The sequence below is a fragment of the Pteropus medius genome, unplaced genomic scaffold (assembly GCF_902729225.1).
Source record: "Pteropus medius unplaced genomic scaffold, Ma_sr-lr_union100, whole genome shotgun sequence".
NCBI lineage: Eukaryota > Metazoa > Chordata > Mammalia > Chiroptera > Pteropodidae > Pteropus > Pteropus medius.
In genome coordinates this window covers 15,662,163-15,688,448 of record NW_024352784.1, presented here as the reverse complement: position 1 = coordinate 15,688,448, position 26,286 = coordinate 15,662,163, and the positions used below count along the sequence as shown (strand labels likewise).

The following is a 26,286-nucleotide window of genomic DNA, read 5'->3' as shown; positions in this document are numbered from 1 at the left end:
TCCTAAAGACTCCATAAGAACACTACTAGAAACAATAAGCAAATACAGTAAAATTTCTGGATGCAAAAATCAGTGTTCAAAAATCCATAGCGTTCCTACACTCTAATAATGAAGTAAAGAAAAAGAAGTAGAAAAAATAATTCCTTTTGCAATTGCAACAAAAAGAATAAATACCTAGGAATAAATCTAACAAAACATGTGAAAGACCTACGTAATGAAAACTATAAGACTATTAAAAGAAATCAAAGAAGATACAAAGAAATGGAAAGATATTCTGTGTTCTTGGATTGGAAGAATCAACATAGTTAAAATGACCTTATTATCTAAAGCGTTACACAGATTTAATGCAACCTTCATCAAAATCCCATCGACATTTTTTAAAGAAATGGAACAAAAAAAATCATCAGATTTGTATGGAAGCACAAAAGACCCCGAATTGCCAAAGCCATCCTGAGAAAAAAGAACGAGGCTGGAGGCATCAATCTGCTCGAATTCAAATTATACTACAAAGTGACAGTAATTAAAATGGCATGGTACTGGCAAAAACAAAACAAAACAAAACAAAAAAACAACAGACACGGACCAGTGGAACAGAATTGAGAATCCAGAAGTAAACCCATATTTATATGGGCAAAAAAATTTTGACAAAAAAGCCAAAAACACACAGTGGAGAACGGATTGCCTCGTCAATAAATGGTCCTGGGAAAACTAGAAAGCCACCTGCAAAGGAATGAAACAAGACTGTTGTCTATCACCACACACCAAAATTAACTCAAGATGTATTAAGGACCTGAATATAAGACCTGAAATAATAAAATGCATAGAAGAAAACATAGGAATGAAACTCAAGGACCTTGTGCTTAAAGAGAATTTTATGAATTTGACCTCAAAGGCAAGGGAAGTAAAAGCTAAAATAAATGAATGGGACTACATTAAACTAAAGAGGTTCTGCTCAGCAAAAGAAACCGTCAACAAGGTAAAGAGACAACCATCAGAATGGGAAAATATATTTGCAAACAACACCTCTGATAAGGGCCTAATATCCAAAATATACACAGAGTTCATATGACTCAATAACAACAAAAAAACAAATGATCCAATCAAAAAATGGGCAGAGGATCTAACAGACACTTCTCCCTAGAGGACATACGAATGGCCAACAAATATTCGAAAAGATGTTCAACATCACTAGCTATTAGAGAAATGCAAATCAAATCCACTATGTGATACCATCTCACATCTGTCAGAATAGCTATAATCAACAAGACAAGTAATAACAAATGTTGGAGAGGATGTAGAGAAAAAGTAACACTCCTACACTGCTGGTGGGACTGCAAATTGGTATAGCCACTATGGAAAACAGTATGGAGCTTCCTCAAAAAACTAAGAATTGATCTACCATATGATCCAGCAATCCCTCTACTGGGTATTTACCCCAAAGACTTGAAAACTCATATCTGAAAAGATATAACTCATTTTCAATTGGTCAATTTTAAAATGGCAGCTTATTGAAAACCCATATCCGAAAAGATATTTGCACACCGATGTTCATAGCAGCATTATTCACAGTGGCCAGGACATGGAAGCAACCAAAGTTTCCTACGATAGATGATTGGCTAAAGAAGCTGTGGTACATATATGGAATATTACTTAGCCATAAGAAGAGATGAAATACTGCCATTAGTGACAACATGGATGGACCTCGAGATAATCATGCTAAGCGAAATAAGCCAGACAGAAAAGATTGAAAATCACATGATTTCACTTTATATGTGGGATATAAATCTAAAAGCAACAAATGAACAGGACAAATAAACAGAGACTCATGGACATGGACAGTGGACTAGTGGTTACCAGAGGGTAGAGGGGAGAGGTGAGTGGGAGGTAGATAGGGGAAGAAAAATTAAAATAATTTCTTCATTTAAATAAATAATTAACTAATTAAAAAAATAAACATTGATTCATTTAAATATAGCAGTTATGAATATATTGCATGTTAATAGCATCTTACTGTTATAATGAAATTAGTGTGGATCTTATGGAGACCCTAAAATAGTTTGTTCCAGAATATGAAAAAGCTAGTGATGTATAAAAGTAGGAAAGTAAATTTTATTTGACCTGGTTTATAATACATAAGTTTGAAACAATTTATGTAATTTGTTAAAAAAATCTTAGTAAAGTATGCTCAGTTTTGATATTCTTATTTCCTTGATTTGCTTATTGCCTTTGCCTACAATATAAAGGATTATTTTTTAATTTTTAAATAGCAGAGACTCTATGTCTAACCAGAGTAATCCCCTGCACTTAAGTTAACTTTATTATATTTTTGACAATTTAAGGAAGAAAAAATAACAAAGTTTTCTCATCTCCACTTATAAAAGAACTAAGATCCTTTACAATCTTGTAAACTTCTTTTTTATTTTAAAATGTTTTCTTAACACTTAGATTAAATATAGAGCCAAATATTTTTTCTTAGTCACGCCTAATCATATCTCAATTAAGTGGCCAAGTCTCCTCAGACAAGGTTTTTGATTTTTGCCTTGTCTAAATTAGGTCCTAAATATATTTTTAAAAATGTTTAAGAATATCTTTTATACCTAAAACTATCTGTATAATTTTCTAGAGGGATCCTGGAAAATCATAAAGGTTTGTTCTTTCACCTTATAAAAAGAGAGATGCTTAAAATAATTAGTTTTATTTGTTAGTTACTATTGATGAGTTACACTGGAAAAGTATTCAAATTAAGATAGATACTTAACCTTCCCTAGGTTAAATTTGTACAAATGAATGTCATTAATATAAATATTTTAAAAATTGTATTTTTATTGAGATATAATTCACTTAGCATATAATATACCCATTTAAAGTGTACATTTCAGTGGCTTTTAATAGATTCACAAGATTTGTTCAACCATCACCACAATTAATTTTATAACATTTCATTACCCCCAAAAGGAGCCCTGTACTTCTTAGTAGTCACCCCTCAATCCTTCTTTCCACCCCAAAGACCTAGGCAACCACTAACCTACTTTTTGTCTCTATACATTTGCCTGTTTGGGGTATTTCATAGAAAAAAAATCATAAAGTATGTAATCCTTAGTGATTGACTACTTTCACTTAATATAATATTTTAAAGGTTCATCCATGTTGTAGCGCATATTAGTATCTCATTCCATATTATAGTCGAATAATATTGCATTGTATGGATATACCATGTTTTATTTTAAAATTGTATTCTTTATGGGAAGTTTCTAGAGATTTGTCTGTGCCCTCTTTCTATGTTTCTATTTATCAGAGACCTAATGGTGCTTTGCCTGATATTAGATTAGGCAACAACAGTATGGCGTTAGCAACCTTAATTTCAGTTATTTCAAATGTTAACTAGGCCATAGCTTTACTTCTGTTTTCGTTTGTGTTTTAGAGATGTTTTAGGTTTACGACAAAATTAAAAAGATACAGAAATTTCCCATATACCCGCTGTCTCACACATGTGTCCTCTCCCCCATTATCAACATTCTCCATTAGAGTGGTACATGGTTACAGTTAATGAACCTACAATGATACATTATGATCACCGAAAGTCTGTAGTTTACCTTAGATTCACTTTTTTGGTGTATGTTCTGTGGGTTTGGAAGAATGTATAGTGACATATATCTATCATTATAATATCATACAGAGTATTTTCACTGCCTCTCAAATCCTCTATGCAGTGCCCATTCATCTCCCCTGAACAACCCCCTTGGCAACCATTGACTATTTTATGGTTTCCACAGTTTTGGCTTTTCCAGAATGTCATACAGTTGGAATCATACAGTATGTAAACTTTTCAGATTGGCTTCTTTTATTTAATAATATATTTTTTAGTTTCCTTCATGTCTTTTCATGGCTTGATAATTCATTTATTTTTAGTGCTGAATTATATTCTGTTGTCTGGATATATCTCAGTTTATTTATCCATTCACATACTGAAGGACATTTTGCTTGCCTCCAAGCTTTGGCAAATATGAATACAATTTCTAAAATCATTCATGTACAGGTTATTGAGTGAACATACATTTTCAGCTCCTTTGGGTAAATACCAAGGAGAACAATTGCTAGATTATACAGTAAGAGTATGTTTAATTCTGTAGGAAGCTGCCAAATTGTCTTCCAAAGTCGCTATAACGTTTTGCCTTCTCACCAGCAATGAATGAGATTCCTGTGGTTCCAAATCCTGGCCAACATTTGGTGGTGTCAGTGTTTCAGAGTTTGGTCATTCTAATAGGTGTGCAGTGAGTGGTCTCATTTAAGTTTGCATTTTCTTGATGACATGAGATATGGAGTATCTTTTCATATTCTTATTTGTCATTCTATGTCTTCTTTGATGAGGTATCCAAAGACTTCGATTCATTTTTTAAGCTACCGATATGCAAGTAATGGATTTATTTTTTTATTGTTGAGTTTTAAGAGTTTTTGTATTTTTTGGATAACAATCTTTTGTCAGTTGCTTGTTTTGCAAAATTTTGTCCCAGTCTGTGGCTCGTCTTCTCATTGTCTTGACATACAGTGGAATTCTATAAAGCTTTTACAAGGAAAAAGATAGATGTGCATGTATTGATGTGGAAATATGTCTAAGATAGATTATTAAGTCATAAAAGTACAGAATCATGTGCAAAAACAATTCTTTAGTATATATAAGACAAATATTATGTTTTTTCCCTCTCTGGAAACATAAGAACAGAATGGTAGAATGAGACTTCCTTTATTTTGTTAATTTTTTCCTTTTTATAGTTTCCCAAATTTTCTCAGCTTTTTCTAGATGGTGAAACAGGTTTTAGGTAATTTCCCTCAATTTGCTTTATATTTTTAAATTTACATTTTTAAATTTATATGTAAATTTAAATTTTATTATAAATTTATATATGCTTATACATTTATATTTTAAAATTTCTATATTAATTTAAAAGAAATTAAATCTAAAATATTTTAATATAGTCTTTAAAGGAGGCTTGAGAGGAAAAGTCAGGCGCCACAATATTCTAGTGCAATCCACATGTTTCTTTCCTTCTTTATAATGATGCCGCTTTCCTCTCCAGCGCCAGAATCTTCATCAGCTTGGCTGTGTAGGCTAAATGAGAAATTACTTTGCCATTTGCTGATCATGTTTTTAGTTATTTTAATAATCAAACAGTTATCTAATATTAAGATAGATTTAGCAGCGAATTCTAAGAGGGAAGAGATTTTTAATTTTCAAAGGTGGCAAAGTGGCATCTAAAAGCTGTATACCCGCATATGGCTTTATCTCTGTTAAACAAACATGCCTCTAGACATTGAATTCAATTACAGCGTTTTCTATAAACATAGGTATAGGTGGACTAGCTAAAGACCAACTTTTTTCTCTTATCTGGTATAAATATGAAATTGTGTGGTTTGGCACTGGTCAGCAAACTTTGTAACAGGCCAGGAATTAAATGTTTTCTACTTTGTGGGTCATACGGTCTCAGTCACAACTACTCAATTCTAGCATTGTAGTGTGAAAGCAGCCACAGACAGTATGGAAATGAATGTGACTGTGTTCCAACAAAACCTTATTTACAAATAAGGTAGGAGACAGATTTGGCCAATAAACCATAGATTGTTAATTCCTTGCCTAGAGGGCATCAAGGTGTCTAGGAAATCTAGAATTCTTTAAAGTTAATGGGGTGACACTAAAGATCAAAAAATGCTAAAAATTCACTAGACAATACACTATAAAAAAGAATTCAGTAAAAAGAGTTCAATCTATCTTTCTGGTAAGATTTTTTTTCTAATCCTTTTCTTCCCTTTTTTATATATGAGTATAGGTGGTTATAATGTTCTACTGCCATGATAATTTTGGAGTTTATACACTTTTTAAAAAAAGATTTTTATTAAAACATAGCTAACATACAATAGTATGTTTTAGGTATATACCATAGTTATTCAGCATTTGTATATCTAAAGTGATCAGTATGATAAGTCCAGCAACCATTTGATACCATGCAACTCTATCACAATATTATTGACTATATTTCCTGTACTGTGCACTGCATCCTCAGGACTTGTTTTATACCTGGAAATTTGAACCTCTGATTCTCCCTCACTTTTCCACCTCTTTTTTTTGATTTTTGAATTACAGTGGACATTCAATATTATTTTGTATTAGTTTCAGGTATACAGAATAGTGGTTGGACATTTATATAATTTACGAAGTGATCCTCCTGACAGTCTAGTACCCACCTGGCACTATACATAGTTATTACCATATTGTCAACGATATTTCCTATGCTTTACTTTACATCCCTGTGACTATTTTGTAACTACTCATTTGTACTTCTTAATTCCTTCACTTTCCTACTTTGAATTCAAGACTTCTGGCCTCCAGACCTGTGAAAGAATAAATTTCTGTTGCTTTAAGCCACCAATTTTATGGAAGTTTATATGGCAACACTGGGAAAATAATATAAATTAATTGATCTCTTTATCATTACATACTGCCATTCTTTACGTCTGATAACTTTTCTTGCCCTGAAGTCTGCTCTTTCTGAAATTAGCATAGCTACTACTAGTTTCTTTTGTTTAGTGTTAGTATGGTATATTTTTCTCCATCCTTTTACTTTTAATCTATATATGTCTTTATATTTAAAGCGAATTTCTTGTAGACACATATACTTGGGTCTTGTTTTTCAAATGAATCAGATAATTTCTCTTTTGTTGGTGTATTTGGACTCTTGATGTGTATAGCTGAATTAATATCTACCATATTTGTTACTGTTTATATGTTTTGCCCTTGTTCTTTAGACCTATTTTTTCTTTTTAATATATATTTTTTGATTTTTCATTTACAGTTGGCATACAATATTATATTAGTTTCAAGTGTACAACATAGTGATTAGACATTTATATAGCTTACAAAGTGGTCACCCCGATAAGTCTAGTACCCATCCGACACCATACATAGTTATTACATTATTGACTATATTCCTTATGCTTTACTTTACATTCCCGTGTTTTGTAACTACTAATTTGTGCTTCTTAATCTCTCACCTTTATCACTCAGTCCTCCAATCCCCCTCCCATCTGGTAACCCTCAAAATGTTCTCTGTATCTATTAGTTTGTTTCCATTGTGTTTGTTTGTTTATTTTGTTCTTTAGTTTCCATGTGTAAGTGAAATCATATGGCATTTGTCTTTGTCTGACCTAGTCCTCTCAGCACAGTACCCTCTAGGTCCATCCGTGTTGTGATGGATGGAAAGATTTTATTCTTTTATGTGGCTGAGTAATACTCCATTATATATGTACCACCTCTTCTTTGTCCATTCATCCATTGATGGACACTCAGGTAGCCTCCATATCTTGGCTATGTCCCTTAGAGGTAGTGTTTTCGATTTCTTCAGATAAATACCTAGAAGTGGGATGACTGTGTCCTACTTTATCTCTTGTTATAGCCTTTGTTTTAAAGTCTATTTTTTCTGGTATAAGTCTTGCTACCCTGCCTTTTTGTTTGTCTCTGTTTTTCCATTTCTTTACTTTCAGTCTCTGCATTTTTTGATCTGAAGTAGGTCTCTTATAGGCAGCATATATTGTAAGGGTTTTTTTTTAAAAAATTCATTTAGCCACCATATCTTTTGATTGGAGCATTTAATCTATTTACATTGAAAGTAATTATTGATAGAAATGTAGTTATTGACATTTTATTATTCATATTTTTGACCTTTTCTTCTTCTTTTCTTACCCCTTCTTCTTGCTCTCCCCTACCACCTCCTCTTTCTTTCTCTCTCTCTTCCTCTTCTTCTTCTCCTTCTTCTCTTTCTTCTTCTAGAAGCTCCTCTAACATTTTCTGTAATACTGGTGGTGATAAATTCTTTTAACTTTTCTTGTCTGAGAAGTTCTTTATCTCAATTCTAAATGACAGCTTTGCTGGGTAGAGCAATCTTGGTTGTAGGCCCTTGCTTTTTATCACTTTGAATATTTCATTCAAATCCCTTCTGGCCTGCAAAGTTTCTGTTGAGAAATCAGCTGACAGTCTTATGGGAGCTGCCTTCTAGGTAACTAACTGCTTTTCTCATGCTGCTTTTAAAATTCTGTTTGTCTTTTACCTTTGGCATTTTAATTCTGATGCATCTTGGTGTGGGCCTCTTCGAGCTCATCTTGTATGGAGCTCTCTGTACTTCCTGGGTTTGTATGTCTATCGCCTTTGCCAGATTAGGGAAGTTTTCTGTCATTATTTCTCCAAATAGGTTTTTAATTCCTTGCTCTCTCTTTTTCTTCTGGCACTACTACAATGAAGCTATTGTTACACTAGATGTTGTCCCAGAGGCCCTTTAAACTAGCCTCATTTTTTTTGATTTTTTTTTCTTGTTGCTGTTCTGATTGTTTTCCACTACCTTATCTTCTAACTCACTGAGTCAGTCTTCTGCTTCATCTAATCTCCTGTCTCCCCATTTTGGCTGCCTGTTGGTTTGTTTCTATATATTAGGTAGGGCTGCTATGTCTCCTGGTCTTAGTAGAGTGACCTTATTTAATTGTTTTGGTTCAGGCTGCATAGTCGGTGTTCATGGTCTCCTTGGACTGGGGGATGGGAAGGGCCCAATCTGGGAACAGACTTAGCAGAGTGGGCAATATTCCATGAGTCCACATGCAGTGAGGTCCACAAAGAGACCCTGGAGGCAGAATGGGATGGGATCAATGATGGGACCTAGGAGCCCATACATGATGGGATCAATGATGGGACCCTACACTTTCTTAAAAACTGACTTTTAAAACTGATTTCTGAATAAAAGTTGACTTGGGATATTGCTTAATTCCTATAATATTAGAGTTGCCATGAAGGCAACAAAAATTTGTCTAATAATCTTCCATGCTAATGTTCACTTTCTTATTTGGCATTATGTTCATGTTCTTAGGAACATGAATGAGGTGGAGATGGTGATAAGATGAGTAAAACTTCTAATTTTCTGTTTCAGTTTCCTTATCTTTAAAACAGGAAAAATAGATCCTGTTATATTTTCCAATGAGAATGACACTATTATTTAATGGCAGGTATAAATCTGTGCCCTTATTCATTAACAGTTGTGAGGAAATTATCTTAGAGGGGACAAAAAGAGCTCTCGATTCATCTGCTATAATTCAATGCTTTTTTCCTCCTCTCTTTTTGAAGAATTTCAGAAACAGACAGCTAATCTTCTTCCTTGTATTTTCTTTTCTGCTATCCTATTGTCATCTATGATTCAGTCCGAAATCTATATGGTTAAGACACTGCATGTAATGGAAGAAGGTTAATAAGGGAGGAAAAAGCACCTGAAGAATTAAATCTTTAAACAGCATGGTTGTGCCATAGTGCTTCCTGTCTGGAGAAATACTCATATAATGCTCAGGCCAATGGTTGAGATCAAAAACTGTATCTACTTATATGTGAGGCCTTGAGGTTGAAAAAGAAGAAATAACAATATCATTGACAAAGAGGAAAACAATATTGATATGATGTACCGTATTAGTGTCCTGCTCAGATGGCCTTAGATCCCTTGTTCCAGCTCTGTGTGCCCACCTCCCTGATTTCTACATGCTTTACTCTTAACTACATGCCCTGCAACCTTTGGAAGTCTTGCCCTGGGCACTGGAGCCACATAGCCTGTCTTGAATCGCTAGTGCCCGGAAACCGTACAACTCTTACCTCAGGGCAACCTGTAGCCGACAGTTGTTTAATATGAGAGTCCAAAAATTCAGTTCCTTTGTCTTAAGGCAGGACAAATTGAGATGTACTTTGTATTCTATCAAGATCTGGCCGAGTCTAGGACTTCAGCTGAAATTGTACTCTTATGTGGTTTCTTCCTCCTTATCCTGTTTACCCATTCTCTTACTAGTTTCTCTTTACTAAAACACTTTAATAAAACATTTGCATCCAAATTCTTAGTTTAGAGTCTGTTTCTGGGAGAACCTGATCTGAGACAACAGATGACCATAATTCCTTAGCTTTTTTTGTAATAGCTAAAGTCACACTGCATTCAACATCAATAATGTACTAAGAGTGTCTACTAACCTGTCCACAAATGCATGGTGAAGAAGAAAAATGGGATCGTTGGCAGATCCCTGTACCTGAGACATAGTTCCATTCATATAGATGTGCAAGCCATTATGCAGACTGCTTTGAGAGGCATCTGCTATTCCAGTAAGTGGACTAGCATATCCTGTTGGTAAAAAAGAACATCGAAAAAAAAATTAGTTTGCCTTAAAGAGTGAAAATCTAAGTGATTATCTCATTTGGTTTACAACTATAATCGAAAGCCTAATTCAAAGTAATAAAATCAATAATAAAATTCATTTGGTATTAGGATTTTTTACATTCTGAATACCCAGTGAATATTTTATAAGTCTTTGAGGAATTGAATGGTGTTATCTGGGTAGAGACTGATTAATCAGATGGACTAGGCTGAGCAAATTTGTGCTCCCTCTTGTTGCTTCTGTCTATTACGTCTCCCTTAGATACCAAAAAGTAGTCAGACCTTTTTATAATAATCAGCATAGTCACTCTCACCAGTCTGTAACAACACTTAATGCTAATCTTTCCAACCTGTTATGTCTCTCTTTGCTGTCCGGTTCTGGTGGTTATTTTTAAGTTTGGTTTCTGGCTCTAAAGAAATCATAAAATTTGTGACCTCCCCATTACTATTCATCTTCAACAGTCTAGGGGACATCAGGTCACAATGTGTTTGATTTTGCAAAATATTCATTTCAAAGTTAATCAGAACTTCATTAAATTGTTCCATTCATTACATCAGAAATACTAATAGTGGGAATAATAATTATAATAAGAGTTATTAATTGCATTAATTGTGCTAAGTGCTATTTGTGATATATGTCCTCCAACTATAGCAACTCTGTCAATTGTAAATTATTACCCACATTGGAAAGAAGAGAGAACTGAGACTCAAAGAAGTTCTGAGTTTTCCAAGGCTACAGAGGTAATGATAGAGTTGGGATTTTAAACCATATCAACTAACTTTCAAGATTGGAGCTCTTGATATTTTGTGTTCTCTCTCACACACTCCATGGGAAGAGGTAGAATAACACATCATTTGAGTCCATTCAGGCAAAGCATAAAGCATTGGTAGAACTAGACAAAGAAATCAGAGTAAGGAAATTAAATTCTAAGCAGGAACAAAGTTGGAGGATTTTGGCCAAGGGCATATTATAGAATTTCAGAATTTAGAACTATCAAGCAAGCAGACATTGAGTAAAATAACAACAACAACAACAACAACAATAATAATAATAATAATAAAGGAGGAGAAGGAGGAAGAAGAAGAAGTAGGATAGACACAGTGAAGGCACTATGATTTGTGCAGGGAGGGTCTAGGTACATTTTATACGATTAAGATTATTTTGCGTTCAACCTCTATTTTTAAAGGTGAAATTCTTGACTTTTGCATTTGATACTTTGTGGCTCACAGTACTTCTACCCCCTCAGCTGGTGATTTATTCCCTCCTTGTGAGCTTTTTGTGCTTATTCTAAGAGATCATACCAAGCCCTGTGCCCTCTGAGAGTTTAGCCTAAGAACACACACTTCCCTCCCATCTGAACTCACTTGTCTATGACAACTTTTATGATTGGCACTCACTATGTGCAGAAATTTTTCTAAGAGTTTGATATGATTACTCTCATATAACCTTCAGAAGAATCCTACAGATTAAGTGCCTTCATTATCTCTATTATATAGACTCGGAAAAGGGGGCTTTTGGAGGTTAAGTAACTTGTCAAAGGTTAACAAACAAATAAGAAGAGTTAAAGTTGGAACACAAGCCTGTTTTTTTCTAGAGCTGAAGCTCATAAATGCAAGGTTTACTGCCTTTTCTATGTGGCAATAAATCATATATCATGGAGGGAAAAGTTCTGTACAGCAATGCTCTACAAACTCTTATCCTTGAGTAGCACCAAATAAAACTTTTAAAACCACATTTTACGTATGCTTTCACATAATTTTAGATAGATTCCAAATTGTTTTAATCATAATTGTAAATTATGTTTCAGAGGATATAACTTCAGTAATATTACTAATAGTGTAAATATAAAACTAAGAATTTAATATCACTTTTAAAAAACATATCTTCCTTATTTACCATCATTCGTATAAAAAATTACCTAAACATACTCTATTATACTTTGAAATTTTATGGAGTTTCCTTTTTTTACTTGATCTCATGTTTTTTTTCTATTTTCCCACAGAATTATACTAAATGTTATGTGTTATGCTTGAAAGATTCTTAAAAAACTGTTACATCAGCCTATTGTACTTTTCTGCAACAAAAATATGTATAAACATTAAAACTTAAAAATTTCACGTGACCAGATTAATCTAATCTGGACTAAATTATCATTAAATATTTTAATAGTAACTTATTTTAGAATTCTTTTTTTAAAAAAATTTCGGTTACCATTGACATACAATATTATGTTAGTTTCAAGTGTACACATAGTGATTAGACATGTATATAAATTACAAAGTGATACCCTGATAAGTCTAGAACCTGTCTGACACCATACATAGTTATTAAAATATTATTGACTATATTTCCAGTGCTGTACTTTACATCCTCGTGACTGTTTTTATACTTAGCAATTTGTACATCTTAATCCTTTCCCTTTTTTCACCCTTCTCCCCGATGCCCCTCCTATCTGGTAACCATCAAGTGATAACTTATTAAAATCACATAGATATATAAAATATTTTACAAAATAATTATTAAATATAAAAAGTAAAATGTTATTAAAATTTATTTCTTAATAATATTGATGAAAGATTGCTAATTAATAATTCAGAGATATGTAGATGGATATTATTGATGCTAGAAAGAATAAATTTCAGCATAAATGCTATTACAAATTTTTTAAAATAAATCTAATTCCTGAGAAAACTGTTCTCATAAATAACTAGGTGGGGGTAAAAATATTTTTATAGTAATTTTACTTAATTATTTAAACTCCTTTTTAGTTCTATATGTCAAAAAATGGCATACTGATCTAGCACCAAAACAATCTGATCCATCAGCTGACAACTCAATCACAATTTTTTAATGAAAGCAATCCAATAAATTATTAATTTATTTACAAACCACTTAACTTGCAAGACTTTTGCTACTTTGTCACGAAAGTCATTCCATTTAGCAACAAAGGCACCAGTATTTTGAATTCTACACTTGCTTGGCAACTTGTAAGTTTTCACTCCTTCTGGGAATGCACTATGAATGGATTCAGGAAAGGGTGAGAGATATGCCTTTCTTCTGAAAAGTTAGAGAAGGGAGATTGTGAAAGGGGAGGTCATAAAGGAGAAACTTCACCTTCTCACATAGATTCATTTTAGAAAAGTATATTTGCAAGGGGGACTTGGACATAAATATCCCTAAAACTCTCTGTGTCATGTACCCTTTAGAGAACCTTAGTGTACTCGCAGTAGTGTGTCTGTCCCACTTTGAAGATACTGCTGTAGGGAAAAGACTTCTATAGCTAATCAGACCGGGGTTTCAATTCTATGTTACAAACAGATAGTATGACCTTTTGTCAAGTTAATTATCTTTTTCGAGCCTCAGTTTCTTCATTAGTAAGAGAGAGAATAATGTCCGTCTTGAGGATTCTGATGAGGATGAAATTTGATAGCAGGTGTGAAGCACTTACTGTAGAATCTGGTGCAAAATGGATGCTTCCTCAGTAGTAGCTATCATTTCTGTAAGCTCATTGCATTTGATAAGAGGGTGCTAATGCGAGCTACTAACAAAGACTAGCAGAAAAGCTTCTTTTGCCACAACTCCCCACCATCAGGACCCATACCAGCACGGGATATTTTTTCCCTTCGTAAACTCCATTGCACTATAGAAACCTGCTTGCCGCTTGCCTTCATCCAGCATTAGGTGCTCCTAGGTCATCTTAGGAAGCAGGATTGCCATTCTGAGCGTTTTCAACAAGGCTAGTGTTTCTTTATTTACTGCCTTTGCTAAATTGCCAGATGTTGCATCTAGGAAAGCCTCCAGTGTTGTAAAGGAAGGACGTCTGAATAAGAAACACATGGAGGTTGTCAGAACACATTGTCTTATGTGCTCATAAATAGTTTAAAAAAAAAAAAAGATAGGTTGAACAAACACTCAGCCTCTTTGTGATAGGTAACAGATTGATAATATAGACAATCTGATTATATTAACATTTTAAATGAATTGGGTATATCTTGTCTCTTTAAATAGACTGGAAATGCCTTAGAAGTAGGGACCAAATCCTTTGCTTTGATTTTCCACAGTAAAAAACAGTCTTGCACATTTTTTGTATTTAAAGGAAAACTAAATATAAAATACTTCTCAGTCTTTCACTTACACAATCCTATAGAGATTGGGAACTAGAGAGATATATTTCTCTCCATAGAATTTATAAGGGACTTTTAAAGAGCTCTTTTCTGCTACTTGAGAAAATAGAGACAATGTCATGGATGTAAATAATATAAAAATGTGATTATTTTATTTTACTTCCTCACACAGTTTATTGTTTGGCTGGTAAATCACCTTGACAAAGTAAGATATGATTCACCAACATCAATGGCTTCCCTTGCTGAGATTTTATTCTCTTTTAGATGAACAAGTCAAAGAGCAAATTCTAGGCACCAAGTATGTAATAATAACATACAATAAGCTTTTTCAAGATCTTTCATGTGATCTCATTTGAATCCCAGGACTCATTTGATATAAATATTGTTATTGTCCCAGTTTTACAGATGAGAAAATTTAAGTTTGTAAAAGTTAAATAACACATCTAAATTCAAGCTAGTAATCGAAGGAATCAAAGAATTGAATATAGCTCTAATTGATTTCAAAATCTGTGCTCTTTTCTGTACACTAGAGTTGGATTGAATTGTTCTGACTTGCTGACACACCTTAGAAACCTCTTTTTACTATGTACTATGAAATTAATTTATTGACTTGCTATTTTCATTCCTTAACAGCAAGGTGCAGAATGTATTATTGTCTCACTCTTGTCTAAGAATTCTCCATGGATGGAAAGTCTAATAAGCCAGCAGGGACCTTGTTAGCAGTCACAGATGCCAAAATGGCTCAAAGTTCTTTGTGAAGGACAGTGACAGTTGCCCAAATTACTCTGTATGCCTTCAAATCTCTGTGCTACATTCCTATGGGTAATTAATAAACACAGTTTCAGGCTAATGATAACAACAGAAAACTTCAACTTGTCAATCTAACTCTTTCACTTTCATTTCTTTCCCAATAGTACTCTAGAGAGTTTTTGTGTTTGTTTGTTTGTTTGTTTTTTTAATATCGATGCTTGTCTCCAATCCCTGGCGATTCAGATTTAATTAGTATAGAGTGGGTTCAGGCATTTAGAGTTTCAAAAACACCCCAGGTGATTCTAATGTGCAACTAGGGTTGAAATTCACCAATTTAGGTTAAATTGCTCTCCATCTCCTAAACTTGAGCCCATGCTTTAAAAGCTTTGCCTCTGGATATATTATTTCCTGCACTTGAAATTTTCTCCTTTTATATTCTGACAGTCTAAAATTGCTTCTGCCTTTAAAATCGCACATCACATACTTCTGCCTTGAAATATGTTCATACTGATCATGTGCACCCTTAAAAATTATGTTTAAAAAAATTGAGCAACCACTCTGTGGCAGGCACTGGGTGGGCATTTTCGTATATCATCTTATTTAATTCAGTGTGGTTCGCTTTCTAGGAAGCTAGATTACAAATGTTACACTTTATCTTGCCTGTTAGATTTTGAAATGTGAAAAAAATACAGTTAAAAATTCAGAACATAGTATATTTAATTTATTTGATTTAAATGCAGCTCTAACCAATTTACTATTTCATAGAGTTTGAGAGATATAATTGGATAAAAGAAACCAAAAAGAAGATGGAAAAGTGTACATTAGTGCATCTGAAGGTTGAAGACAAGAGACTGTTAGGCCCCCTGGCTATGTTCTCTCTAATTTATTCTCCTAATGTTCAACTTAATTCAGAAACTATGAAGTGCATAGCCTCAGAAGGTTACACACAATAATTTTAGGAGATTGTATTTGATGGTTGAGTACTTTAAAAAAGGCTTTTAATTTAAAATACTTGCAGCAGGAAATATAATATTGCAGATCAAAAAAGATCTTGGATCTAAGCAAGTCCTTAGGTATAATGGAAGCATTAACTTTCAATCCAATTCAAATTTACTCAAATAAAGTGCTAGCTCTACAGCCATAAATGTAATTAATTAGCATTTGTGTTTATTAGAAAATTTGACTCGGGAAGTTCTTTCAACCACAGGAACAGAACAATGAAGCAAATGTAGTCATGGGTGATTGTTTCTTACCATATAATCACATATTAGTTGGTAGTTAAGATCACAAATGCTCCAAAAATTCTGTGGTTCTCAAACGTGTGGTTCCTGAGACAGCTGTATCACCTGTTAGCTTGTTAGAAATACAAATACTCTAGCCCTGCCAGAGAACTACTGAATCAGAAAGTCAGCGGGATTCACTATTTGTGTAACAAGTCTTCCAGGTGATTCTAATACACATTGCTTGAGAACCACTGCCCTAATTATCTTCATTGTTTGCACAAAGACAGTGGTTCATCAGTTCTAATTAGTCGTAGTCCTCCCTATAAACTCAGTAGAGGAGAGCAACATTATTATTTCATTTTAAGTTGTTTATTATTTTAAACATCAGATTAATTTCTCCTCTTGGTAACCTCAGTGTTTGTGTTCATGTGTGTGCACCTGTGTAATCAGTTTCTTTATGTACATGTTATAAATACACAGTCTATACATGATTACATCAGTGACTTTTTTCAACATTTTGTAGATCTTATCTCCAGTTTATAAAAACATCTAGAGAATGATCTTATACATTAAGAATAATGGTCCATTTCTTCATGTAAAATTTATCTGAAAGTGGTTTTAAGGTATCATTTTATAATGGCATTCTATATTCTAATATTAGATTTGTGCATTTGCGAGGACACAGGAACACTGACCCACACAGCCAAGTCATTTAGTTCATTAAATTGCAGACTGAAACAAAGATCTTTATATACAAAGTATTATTCAAGCTTATTCTCTTCTCTACTCTTAACTTAGGACTGAATCAACAGTACCTGGTATATTTCATTGGGTGTGTTAAAACATTGATAATATATTAATGCAATTAGTTTTGAAGCAAAGGTAAGGTAACTAACTAAATTTACTGTCATAGGCTCTCTTTGCCTCAGAGTGTTCTGGTTTTAGCAGTGAAAGTACTGTCCTAGGTAGGGCCAGCTTCATAAGCATGCAACTGAGTATTCTCCATCCAGAACTGCCCATATTTAGTTTAATGCTCTGCTGTTGCTATTTAATCATAATTTTTGAACAAGATGTTTAATGTTTTCATTTTGCACTGGGCCCTATAAATTATATAGCTCGTCTTGGTCCTTGGAAACCCCACAGTCTTGGGTACACAGACGATTAGTTACTCTGCAAAGGTTTTATATAACATTCCTTCATTGGCTTGATTTGATAGAGCATTTCTATAATATATGTCAATTAAATCATTTAAATGTGTCCTGTCTCATTTATGTCTTTGCTTTTCAATTAGGCAAGATAATGATATTTTCAATGCAAGTCACAGATTCCCTATATATCTGTAATTTTCCATAATGAATATTATAACATATTTGCATTACATGTTATAGTTTATAAAACATTTTCAGGCACATTTTCTCATTTGACATCCCTAGTAGTGTACTAGCAAAAGATTAATTACCAAATCTCAGAGGAGAATTGGGGGAGGAATGTGGTGAATATTTTGATTTGTAGCATCTGTCAATTTTCATGGTATAAATATTCCGGCGATTGTTAATTTCAAAGTACCAACTTAATGTCATTGATTAAAGAGTTGAGAAAAGATGCTATCAGTTCTCACAGCAGATAGCAGTCAGCTCTAGCACATCATTGGATGTTCCTCACATAAGGGAGATACAATAAGTATCAACATGCTTATACTGCAAATGAATATGCTGATTGGGAAATCTAGATGACATATTAAAGATCACAATAAAGGTCTTCTAAGTGGCTAATGCCAAAACTATATCCCTAGTTTTCTCATTTCAAATCTTGTGTTCTTCCCCTTATGCTTTCCTGTTTTTATCTTTCATATTATAAGTTTGTATATAGGAATCATTGCTATGAATGTATAACAAGAGTATACATTGCCATGAATAAAAAAATCAACATCAAATAAAGTTAGTTGTAGGGAAGCATAATTAATAAAGGTTCTACATATATGTATTTAACATTTTTTATTTTTCAATTACAGTTGGCAAACAATATTATATTATTTTAAGGTGTACAACATTGTGATTAGACATTTATATAACTTACAAAGTGATCACCACAATAAATCTAGTACTCATCTGATACCATACATAGTTTTTCAGTATTATTGACTATATTCCTTATGCTGTAGTTTATATCTCCATGACTATTTTGTAACTACCAATTTGGACTTTTTAATCCTTTCCCTGTTTTTATACCTATCCCAGGACCCCCTCTCCCATCTGGTAACCATCAAATGCTCTGTATCTATGAGTTTGTTTCTGTTTTATTTGTTTATTTTGTTCTTTAGTTTCCACATGTAAATGAAATCATATGGCATTTGTCCTTCTCTGTCTGACTTCTCTTAGCACAGTATCCTCTAGGTCCATCCATGTTGTTAAGATGGCAAGATTTCTTTTTTTTTTTTTATGACTGGGTAATAGTCCATTGTATATATGTAACACCTTTTCTTTATCCATTCGTTCAGTGATGAACATCCAGGTAACCTCCATATCTTGACTATTGTCGATAATGCTGTAATAAACATATAGATTCATATGTCTCTTCAAAGTAGTATTTTGTGTTTCTTGGATTAATACTCAAAAGTGAGATGACCGGGTTCTTCTTTGCCTCTTGTTATAGACTTTATTTTAAAGTCTGTTTTGTCTGGTATACATATTGCTACCCATCATCATTTCCATTTTCATGAAATATCTTTTTCTATCCCTTCCTTTCAGTCTGAGTGTGTATTTTGATTTGAAGTGGCACATGTAAGAGTCTTGTTTTCTAATCCATTAGGCCATCCTATCTTATGTCTTTTCATTGGAACATTTAATTCATTTATATTTAAAGTAATTGTTGATAGATATGTAATTATTGCCATTTTATTATTTATATTTTTTATCTTTTTAATTTTTTCTTCTTGTCCTTAAAGAAGTCACTTCAACATTTTCTGTAATAGTGGTTTGGTGATAATGAACTCCTTTAGCTTTTTCTTCTCTGGGAAGCTCTTTATCTGTCTTTTGATTCTAAATGATAGCTTTGCTGGGTATAATAATCTTGGTTGTAGGTCCTTGCTTTTCATTACTTTGAATATTTTGTGCCAGTCACTTCTAGCCTGAGAAGTTTCTGTTGAGAAATCAGCTGACAGTCTTATGAGAGCTGCCTTTTCTCTTGCTGCTTTTTAACATTTTCTGTCTTTAAACTTTGGCATTTAAATTGTGATTTGTCTTGATGTGGGCCTCTTTAGGTACTGTTTGGAACTCTGTGCTTCTGGGCTTGTCTATTTCCTTTGCCAGGTTATGGAAGTTTTCTGTCATTATTTCTTCAAATAGAATTTCAGTTTCTTGCTCTCTCTCTTATTCTTATGGTATCCCTATGATGCAAATGTTATGCTTGATGTTGTTCCAGCACCCCTTAAGCTATCCTCAATTAAAAAATATTTTTTTCTTGTTGCTGTTGTGATTGGGGTTTTCTGTTACTTTATCTTCTAAATTGCTGTTTTGATCCTCTGCTACATGTAATCTACTGTTGAGTCCCTCTAATTATTTTTATGTTTTCTATCTCCATTTTTATGGTTCCTATCTCTTTATTAAAATTCTCACTGAGTTCATTTACTCTTTTTCTAAGTTCATTGACCATCCTTATAATCAGTGTTTTGAACTCTGCATCTGATAGGTTCTCCATTTTGTTTAGTTCTTTTTCTCAAGTTTTGTTCTTTTCTTTAATTCAAAACATGTTTGTCTTCCCATTTTGGCTGCTTCCCTGTGTTTGTTTCTATAACACATAGAAACAATACATAGGTAGGGCTACTATGTCTCCTGCTCTTAGTAGAGTGGCCTCATGTAGCAGGTACGTTGTGGGTCCCATTGGCTCAGTTTTCCCTGGTAACCTGAGCTGGGTGTTCCAGGTATGTCCCTTGTATGGGTTGTGTGTGCCTTTCTGTTATGTTTGAGCCTTGGTTGCTGTTTACATGTCAATAGGAGGGATTGACCCTTGGGCTGATTGGTTATGAGGACTGGCCAGTGACTACAGTGGAGGAGCTGTTGTGCAGGGGCTGACCCTACAGAGCAAGATTCACTTTAGCAGGGCTCTAGTACCTTCCCAGTGTGCTCCTTGGATGTGGCCCTGGGTGGTGCTCCGGCACTGTCTGAAGCTGGCTACCATGTGTGCCAGCCTTGGGTCCTTACAGAAGTGGCTCCACCCCAGGCCAAGGTCAGCCACAGCCTGTGCCTAGGCTGGGGCCTTCTGGCATGAGCAATCTGAAGATGGCTGTGACTTGCTCTAGGTTTAAAGGTGCTTTGGGAGGCCAAACCATGCACCAAGGCCGACTGCTGCTGGTGCCAGGCTTGGGGCTGCTCAGCAACAGATATGGGGCATGCCTAGGCCAGATGCTGATTGTTTGGGTTTTGTGGACCTTCGAGAAACTTTAGGAAAGTCTACAGCTAGGCCATGACATGCCAATTGTATGGAAAAGCCACTGGCAGCAGCTTGAGTGGGCCTGCTAGTTGGGTAGGGTGGGGTCTCAGGGAATCACTAGAGCAGAGCAGCTAGTGTTAGCCAGGTTGATGGAGACTCAGATATGATGGCCACCTGTGTCTGCACGCTGGGTGGGGGGAGGGCCCAATAAAGAAACAATGGATTTTGCTAGCACTTCTGTCTTAGAGAAAGCTGCCCCTCCAGCCCTTGCCCAGAAGCCGGACAATTCAGTTCCACATATGTCCCTGGCACCTTTTGAGCTGCTGCCCCAGCACTGGAGCTCATAGCAAGTGAGTCTGTCAGTGAGTAAGTTTGTGTATGGGCCCCTTACGAGGAACACCTGGGACTCCTGCAGCCTTCTGTCTCACTCAGCCACAATATCCATTGGTTTTCACAGCTAGAAGTTGTGGGAACTTCCTTCCTGGGTCTGGAATCCTGGGCTGGTACCCCTTCCTTCTCCTGGGGAATCTCCGCAGTTGAGATATCCCTCCTAATTTTTAACCACCACATGCAGGTATGGTGACCAGCTTTTCTCACTTCTCTGCCAGTCTCAAGGTGGCTTTTCTGTATATCCTTAATTGTAAAACTTTTGTTCAGCTAGGCTTCAGGAAATTTTCAATAAAGTTGTTCTGTAGTTTAGTTGTAATTTTAATGTGGTCATGAGAGAAGGCAGGCACAGGTCATGAGAGAAGGCAGACACTTTGCCATCTTAACCAGAAATCCTCCAAGATTTGCCTTATATTAAATTAAGGGTAATTATTTTAAATATGCTTTGATTAAAATCACTGAGAAGTACATTTGAATTTTTCACAAGTGTGTTTGCATCTATCAACGTTCAATTTTAAATAGGGTCTTCTCTGTGCTTTTTTTTTTTTTTTTTACAAGCTTCATCTTCACAATTCAATTATAAATCAAACGTGAGTTTTACATTTCCTTATTTCTTTTTGTTACTACTTAATTATCATTTGGCAAAAAGATTACTGCTATTACTATACTTTCAACTCTTGAAGGTAGGCATTAGGCTAAGTGTTTCTTTATGTTCATATGAACCTTAATCCTGATAGTAATTCTGTAATGAAGAGGAAAATATTATTTTCAAGTTCTTTTCTAGTTTCAACAGTACCCTTGTCCCTTAATTTTTTTTTCCATGAAAAAAGCTGAGGCATCTAGTCCAGACCAGTTTTCCATAATATACTTGTTCAGGATAGAGAAGTCCCTAGTATAGTGGTTTTCGCTTTCCCTTTTCCTTTAGATGAGTACCTTACAAGCTTTATCACAGAACTTCAGATGACATACAGTCAAGCTGGATCAGTCAAATGCCCATCAGAAAACATGCAGAAGGCTGAAATTCTTTGGTAATGCCACCAATATTTAAGACCAGCTGTTCACCTCTTTAAGCTCAAGTTTCTGTCAAATTTAATTCCCTTGCTGAATTGCAAAAGTTTGTAGAAGGATATAACTGCATCTAAAAGTTTGCTTTTAAAAAGTAATTCTAAGTAGAAAGTACTATCATTTTGTTACACTTTGAATATTAGTTCAATTTAGGACTAACACTTTTCTGAAACAAATTTTGTCCGCCGGAAGTCTCAATTACTAATCTACTCAGTAGTTTAAAATTTGGTTTCTATATGGAGCTAGACAATTAGACTGTGCATTACCATGCAAGACAGTGATATTTAATAAAATTTTTCCATTATAGAGACTATTCTAAGTAATTTATGAATGTTAACTCATGTGATCTTTATAACAACACATGAGGTAGATATTGTGATTATCCTCACTTTGTAAATGAAGGACTTCAAGACAGATTAAACTTACCAAAAGTCACCCAACTAGTAAGTGATAGTCTCAGAATTTTAACCAGATAGTCTGACTCAAAACTACTACTCTCTACTTCCTCTAAAACTTGGCATCTCTATTTGGAAGACTTGGAGACATGACCTTTCCTGTTGATAACTGAATTTTGCTGTCTGTTAGCTCTGTGACATTTTCAAATTATTTAAATTCTCCGAATCTCAGTTTCCTCTTCTGTAAGATGAGTGTGATAATAAATATGTTATAAGGCTTTTGAGAAGAGTAATTAAGATAATGATTGTAAAGGTTTTAGGAACTGAAAAACGACTGGTGTCAGCAGTTGTTATTAATTACAGAAAGTCTCTGGAAATTTTTAGGACTATTAGGATATTAGAAAGAATTTATCGTTTTTCCCCTTTTTTTCTTCTTTGCACTTTATGCGACCTGCTTCAACTCATCCTTGAGGATATCAGATTTTCAATCTGAGTTACTCTGCCAATAAACACTTGGTTAGGATCCTCTATTTAATAACACTTATACTTCCCTCCTTTTAATCATTTATTTCTTTTGGATTATAATTATTCATGGTCCAAATTTTCATTAGACTGTAAATTCCAAGATAGAAAGATCTGTGCCAAAGTCATTAGTTATTCCTATGTATTGCAAAATGCCTGCACACAGTAAATGCTTTATAAGTGTTTGTTGAATAAAAAAATATGGGATATTTATTTCTCTTTCAAGCTCCAAAATCAGGTCCTTAACCACTATACTCTACAGCCTCCCTATTTGTTTCTTTTTCTAAAACACGTAACTCAAACCGCTAGCGCGATTTTAAAATCAGTTAAGCTAATTTTTTGGATTGTTCCCATATGTTTTAAGGTTAATGACTAGGATAGATTATGGCTCTGAATCTGGCTCTTATGTTTTTATTTAATAGGTCATTCTTTCAGTATTCTCCCGATGGAATAATTAATTTATATAGAGAAAGACCTGAGTAGCTTGTATGAAAAATGGCTATGGTGTTGCTCAGCATGGAGGAGGTGATAGCAGATGTTAGAAGAGGAGAAATAGATGATTCTTCATTCAACCAAAGTATGTTAATAGAAACAATTATTCACCCATAAATTATGGAATACATTTTTGGAGATGCCATTGGGAAGGAAGAATATACAATGGCTAGTAAAAACAAAATTTCATGACCTTTTTCTATTTAGTGGAAAGATGCACAATTAATCTCACATTTAGGTGTGGTCCTATGAATGAACTGTGGCCAGTAAAATGTAGTCAGAAGGCAGGTAGGCCACTTCCAGGCTTGACCATTATATTCCTTCTGTAGGACCTCTAAACACCCAGTTCCCTTTTCTCCCAGGAAAATGCAGAAGATCCATCAGAGATCTGGGGGAGTACAGTCACTAAAATGGCCATACAAAAGGCCACTCACTAAACATTAACATCCAAACTGGACTTTGTATTAGCAAGAAATCAAACAATTTTTCTTAGGTTAGGCCACGAAGATTTGGTGGTTTCTTACAGCTCCTATGTTTTAGTTAGTTTGGGCTACTATATCAAAGTACCATTGACTATGTGACTAATAAACAACAGAAATTTATTTTCACAATTCTGGAGCCTGAAAGTCTGAGATTAGGGTACCAGCATAGTAAAGTTCTTGTCAGGGCTGTCTTCCAGGAAGATGCAAACTGCTGATTTCATGGTGACTTCTCACATGCTGGAGGCAGAGAGGGGAAGCAAGCTCTGCTGTGACTTGTATAATGGCACTAATTTTATTCATGAGGGCTCCACTCTCATGACCTCATCTAATCCTAAGGCCCACTTTCTAATATCAACACATTGGGGTTTTGAGTTTCAACATGTAAATTTGGAGGGCACATGAACATTCTGTCTATAAATTCTTAGCATGTTACTCTAATACATTCCAATTCTCTAGGTTATATAATAAATGCTCACAAGTTTAATAACTTGGAAGGTCTGAAGTTAAATAGTATTTTGATACTTTATTTATCACTACAGAATTAATGTTGTTTTATATGAAACTTAATAGACTACTGTGGTAAGAATACTTGATTTTAATTTTACATTATTTCAATAAACACAAGGAAAAGGGATTGTGAGAGAAACTGCTACTTTTTTCACCAATACTAATTCTTCTCTTTTTGCTAATAATGAACATCCTAAATGTAGTAGGGCACATGGCCACTAGCTGAAGATTACATTTTCCAGTTTCCTTGTAGAGCTGAGTGTGGCCATGCCTGTTTGGCTATAGAAATAAAACAGAATTGATGAGAGACACTTCTCACTTATGCCTTTAAAGAGGAATGGACTTGCACTCCTCTTCCCATTTTGTGCTCGTCCTGCTTATTAAGATGAATACATTAGAATGCAGATCTAGAAATAGAAGCTGGGAGTTGAGGAAGGTAGAATTGCACTACCAGTCCTAGATTATCTACCTCTGCATTATTTCATGAGAGTAAATTAAAAACCTATCTTTTTAAAGCCACATTATTTGGGTGTTCTTTCTTACAATATTTTAAAATAAGCCCTAATTAATAGAAGGAGAAATAGACTAATTCAGCAATGTCCTATGGAACTAATGGCCTATGGAATCTCAAAAGGAATACTTAGAACCACAGTTACATTGGGTTTTTATATAAGTGATATTTCTTATCCTGATTATCATATTTCAAGTATATCTGCCTATGAAACTGAATCATTTTATTAGTACATTCTCTTCTACTGATTTAAGTACTGAATTTATAATTCCAAGTTCACAAGATTTCAAAGCTTTTATTGGTAAGTCACCTACTGTGAGGTCACTGTTACAAGGTTCTGAATTTATTACAGGAGGAAAAAGAAAAATATAGTTTGAGTTAAAATTATTGATAAAAGATAACAAAATTCTAAAAACCTTGAATCAATCCTAATAAAGATTTTCTTCATTGTAATATAACAGAGGCTTTCTATTATATTAGAGAGATATAGTACAAAAATATATCTACATTTTATAGGTGAAAAAGATATGCTTTGGGAAGTTGAATGACTTACCCAGGGTCTCATGTCTTGAATTCAAGAAATCCTTCAAGTATGGTAGTATACTTATCCCATTTGTAAATATTTCCCAATGAGATTATGAGCTCAGAATTGGTATAGATTTTGGATTTTGGCACTGCCACTTATGACCTATGTTACTATAAGCAGATGATTGCCTTTTTAAACATTTTTTTCATCTATAAAAATGAGGATATTAAGTAGAACTTACCATTTAGGATAAGGTTGATAAAAGATAGATAAATTGTTTACTGAAGTGCTTAACATTTAACATTTAGTAAGCTCTCAATAAATATTAGGTATTAGGTTTTTTTGTTTTTTGGTTTTTTTTAGGTTTTTAATTTTAAGAGAGAATAGATTTACAGTGCAGTCAAAATGCACCCCCCTAGGCAGTACCATTTACATTATGATAATTTCATTCTCTAGCACACAATAAAATAAAATTTTGATGGTGTTCTTAGAGTTGTACAATGTAGTAATCTTAATGAATTTTTAAAGAACTAAATGGATTTTATCTCGAGGAAAGTGGCATCTTACCACACACTTAACATTGTAGAAAAGCTTGTACCTCACATGTTTTCCCTTTGTTCTAACTAAAGATCTATTAAAGATTTCTACTGAATCTA

At 34.2% G+C, this 26,286-nt stretch overlaps 1 protein-coding gene across 1 annotated transcript in view; it reads right to left on the bottom strand.

The window, feature by feature from the left end:
• The window catches only part of TYR (tyrosinase), an 84,905-nt gene that overhangs the window by 39,044 nt on the left and 19,575 nt on the right, over positions 1-26,286 (bottom strand). Inside the window, 1 exon segment of the mRNA XM_039848327.1 lies at positions 10,037-10,184. Coding sequence (XP_039704261.1) covers positions 10,037-10,184 — 148 coding nt within the window.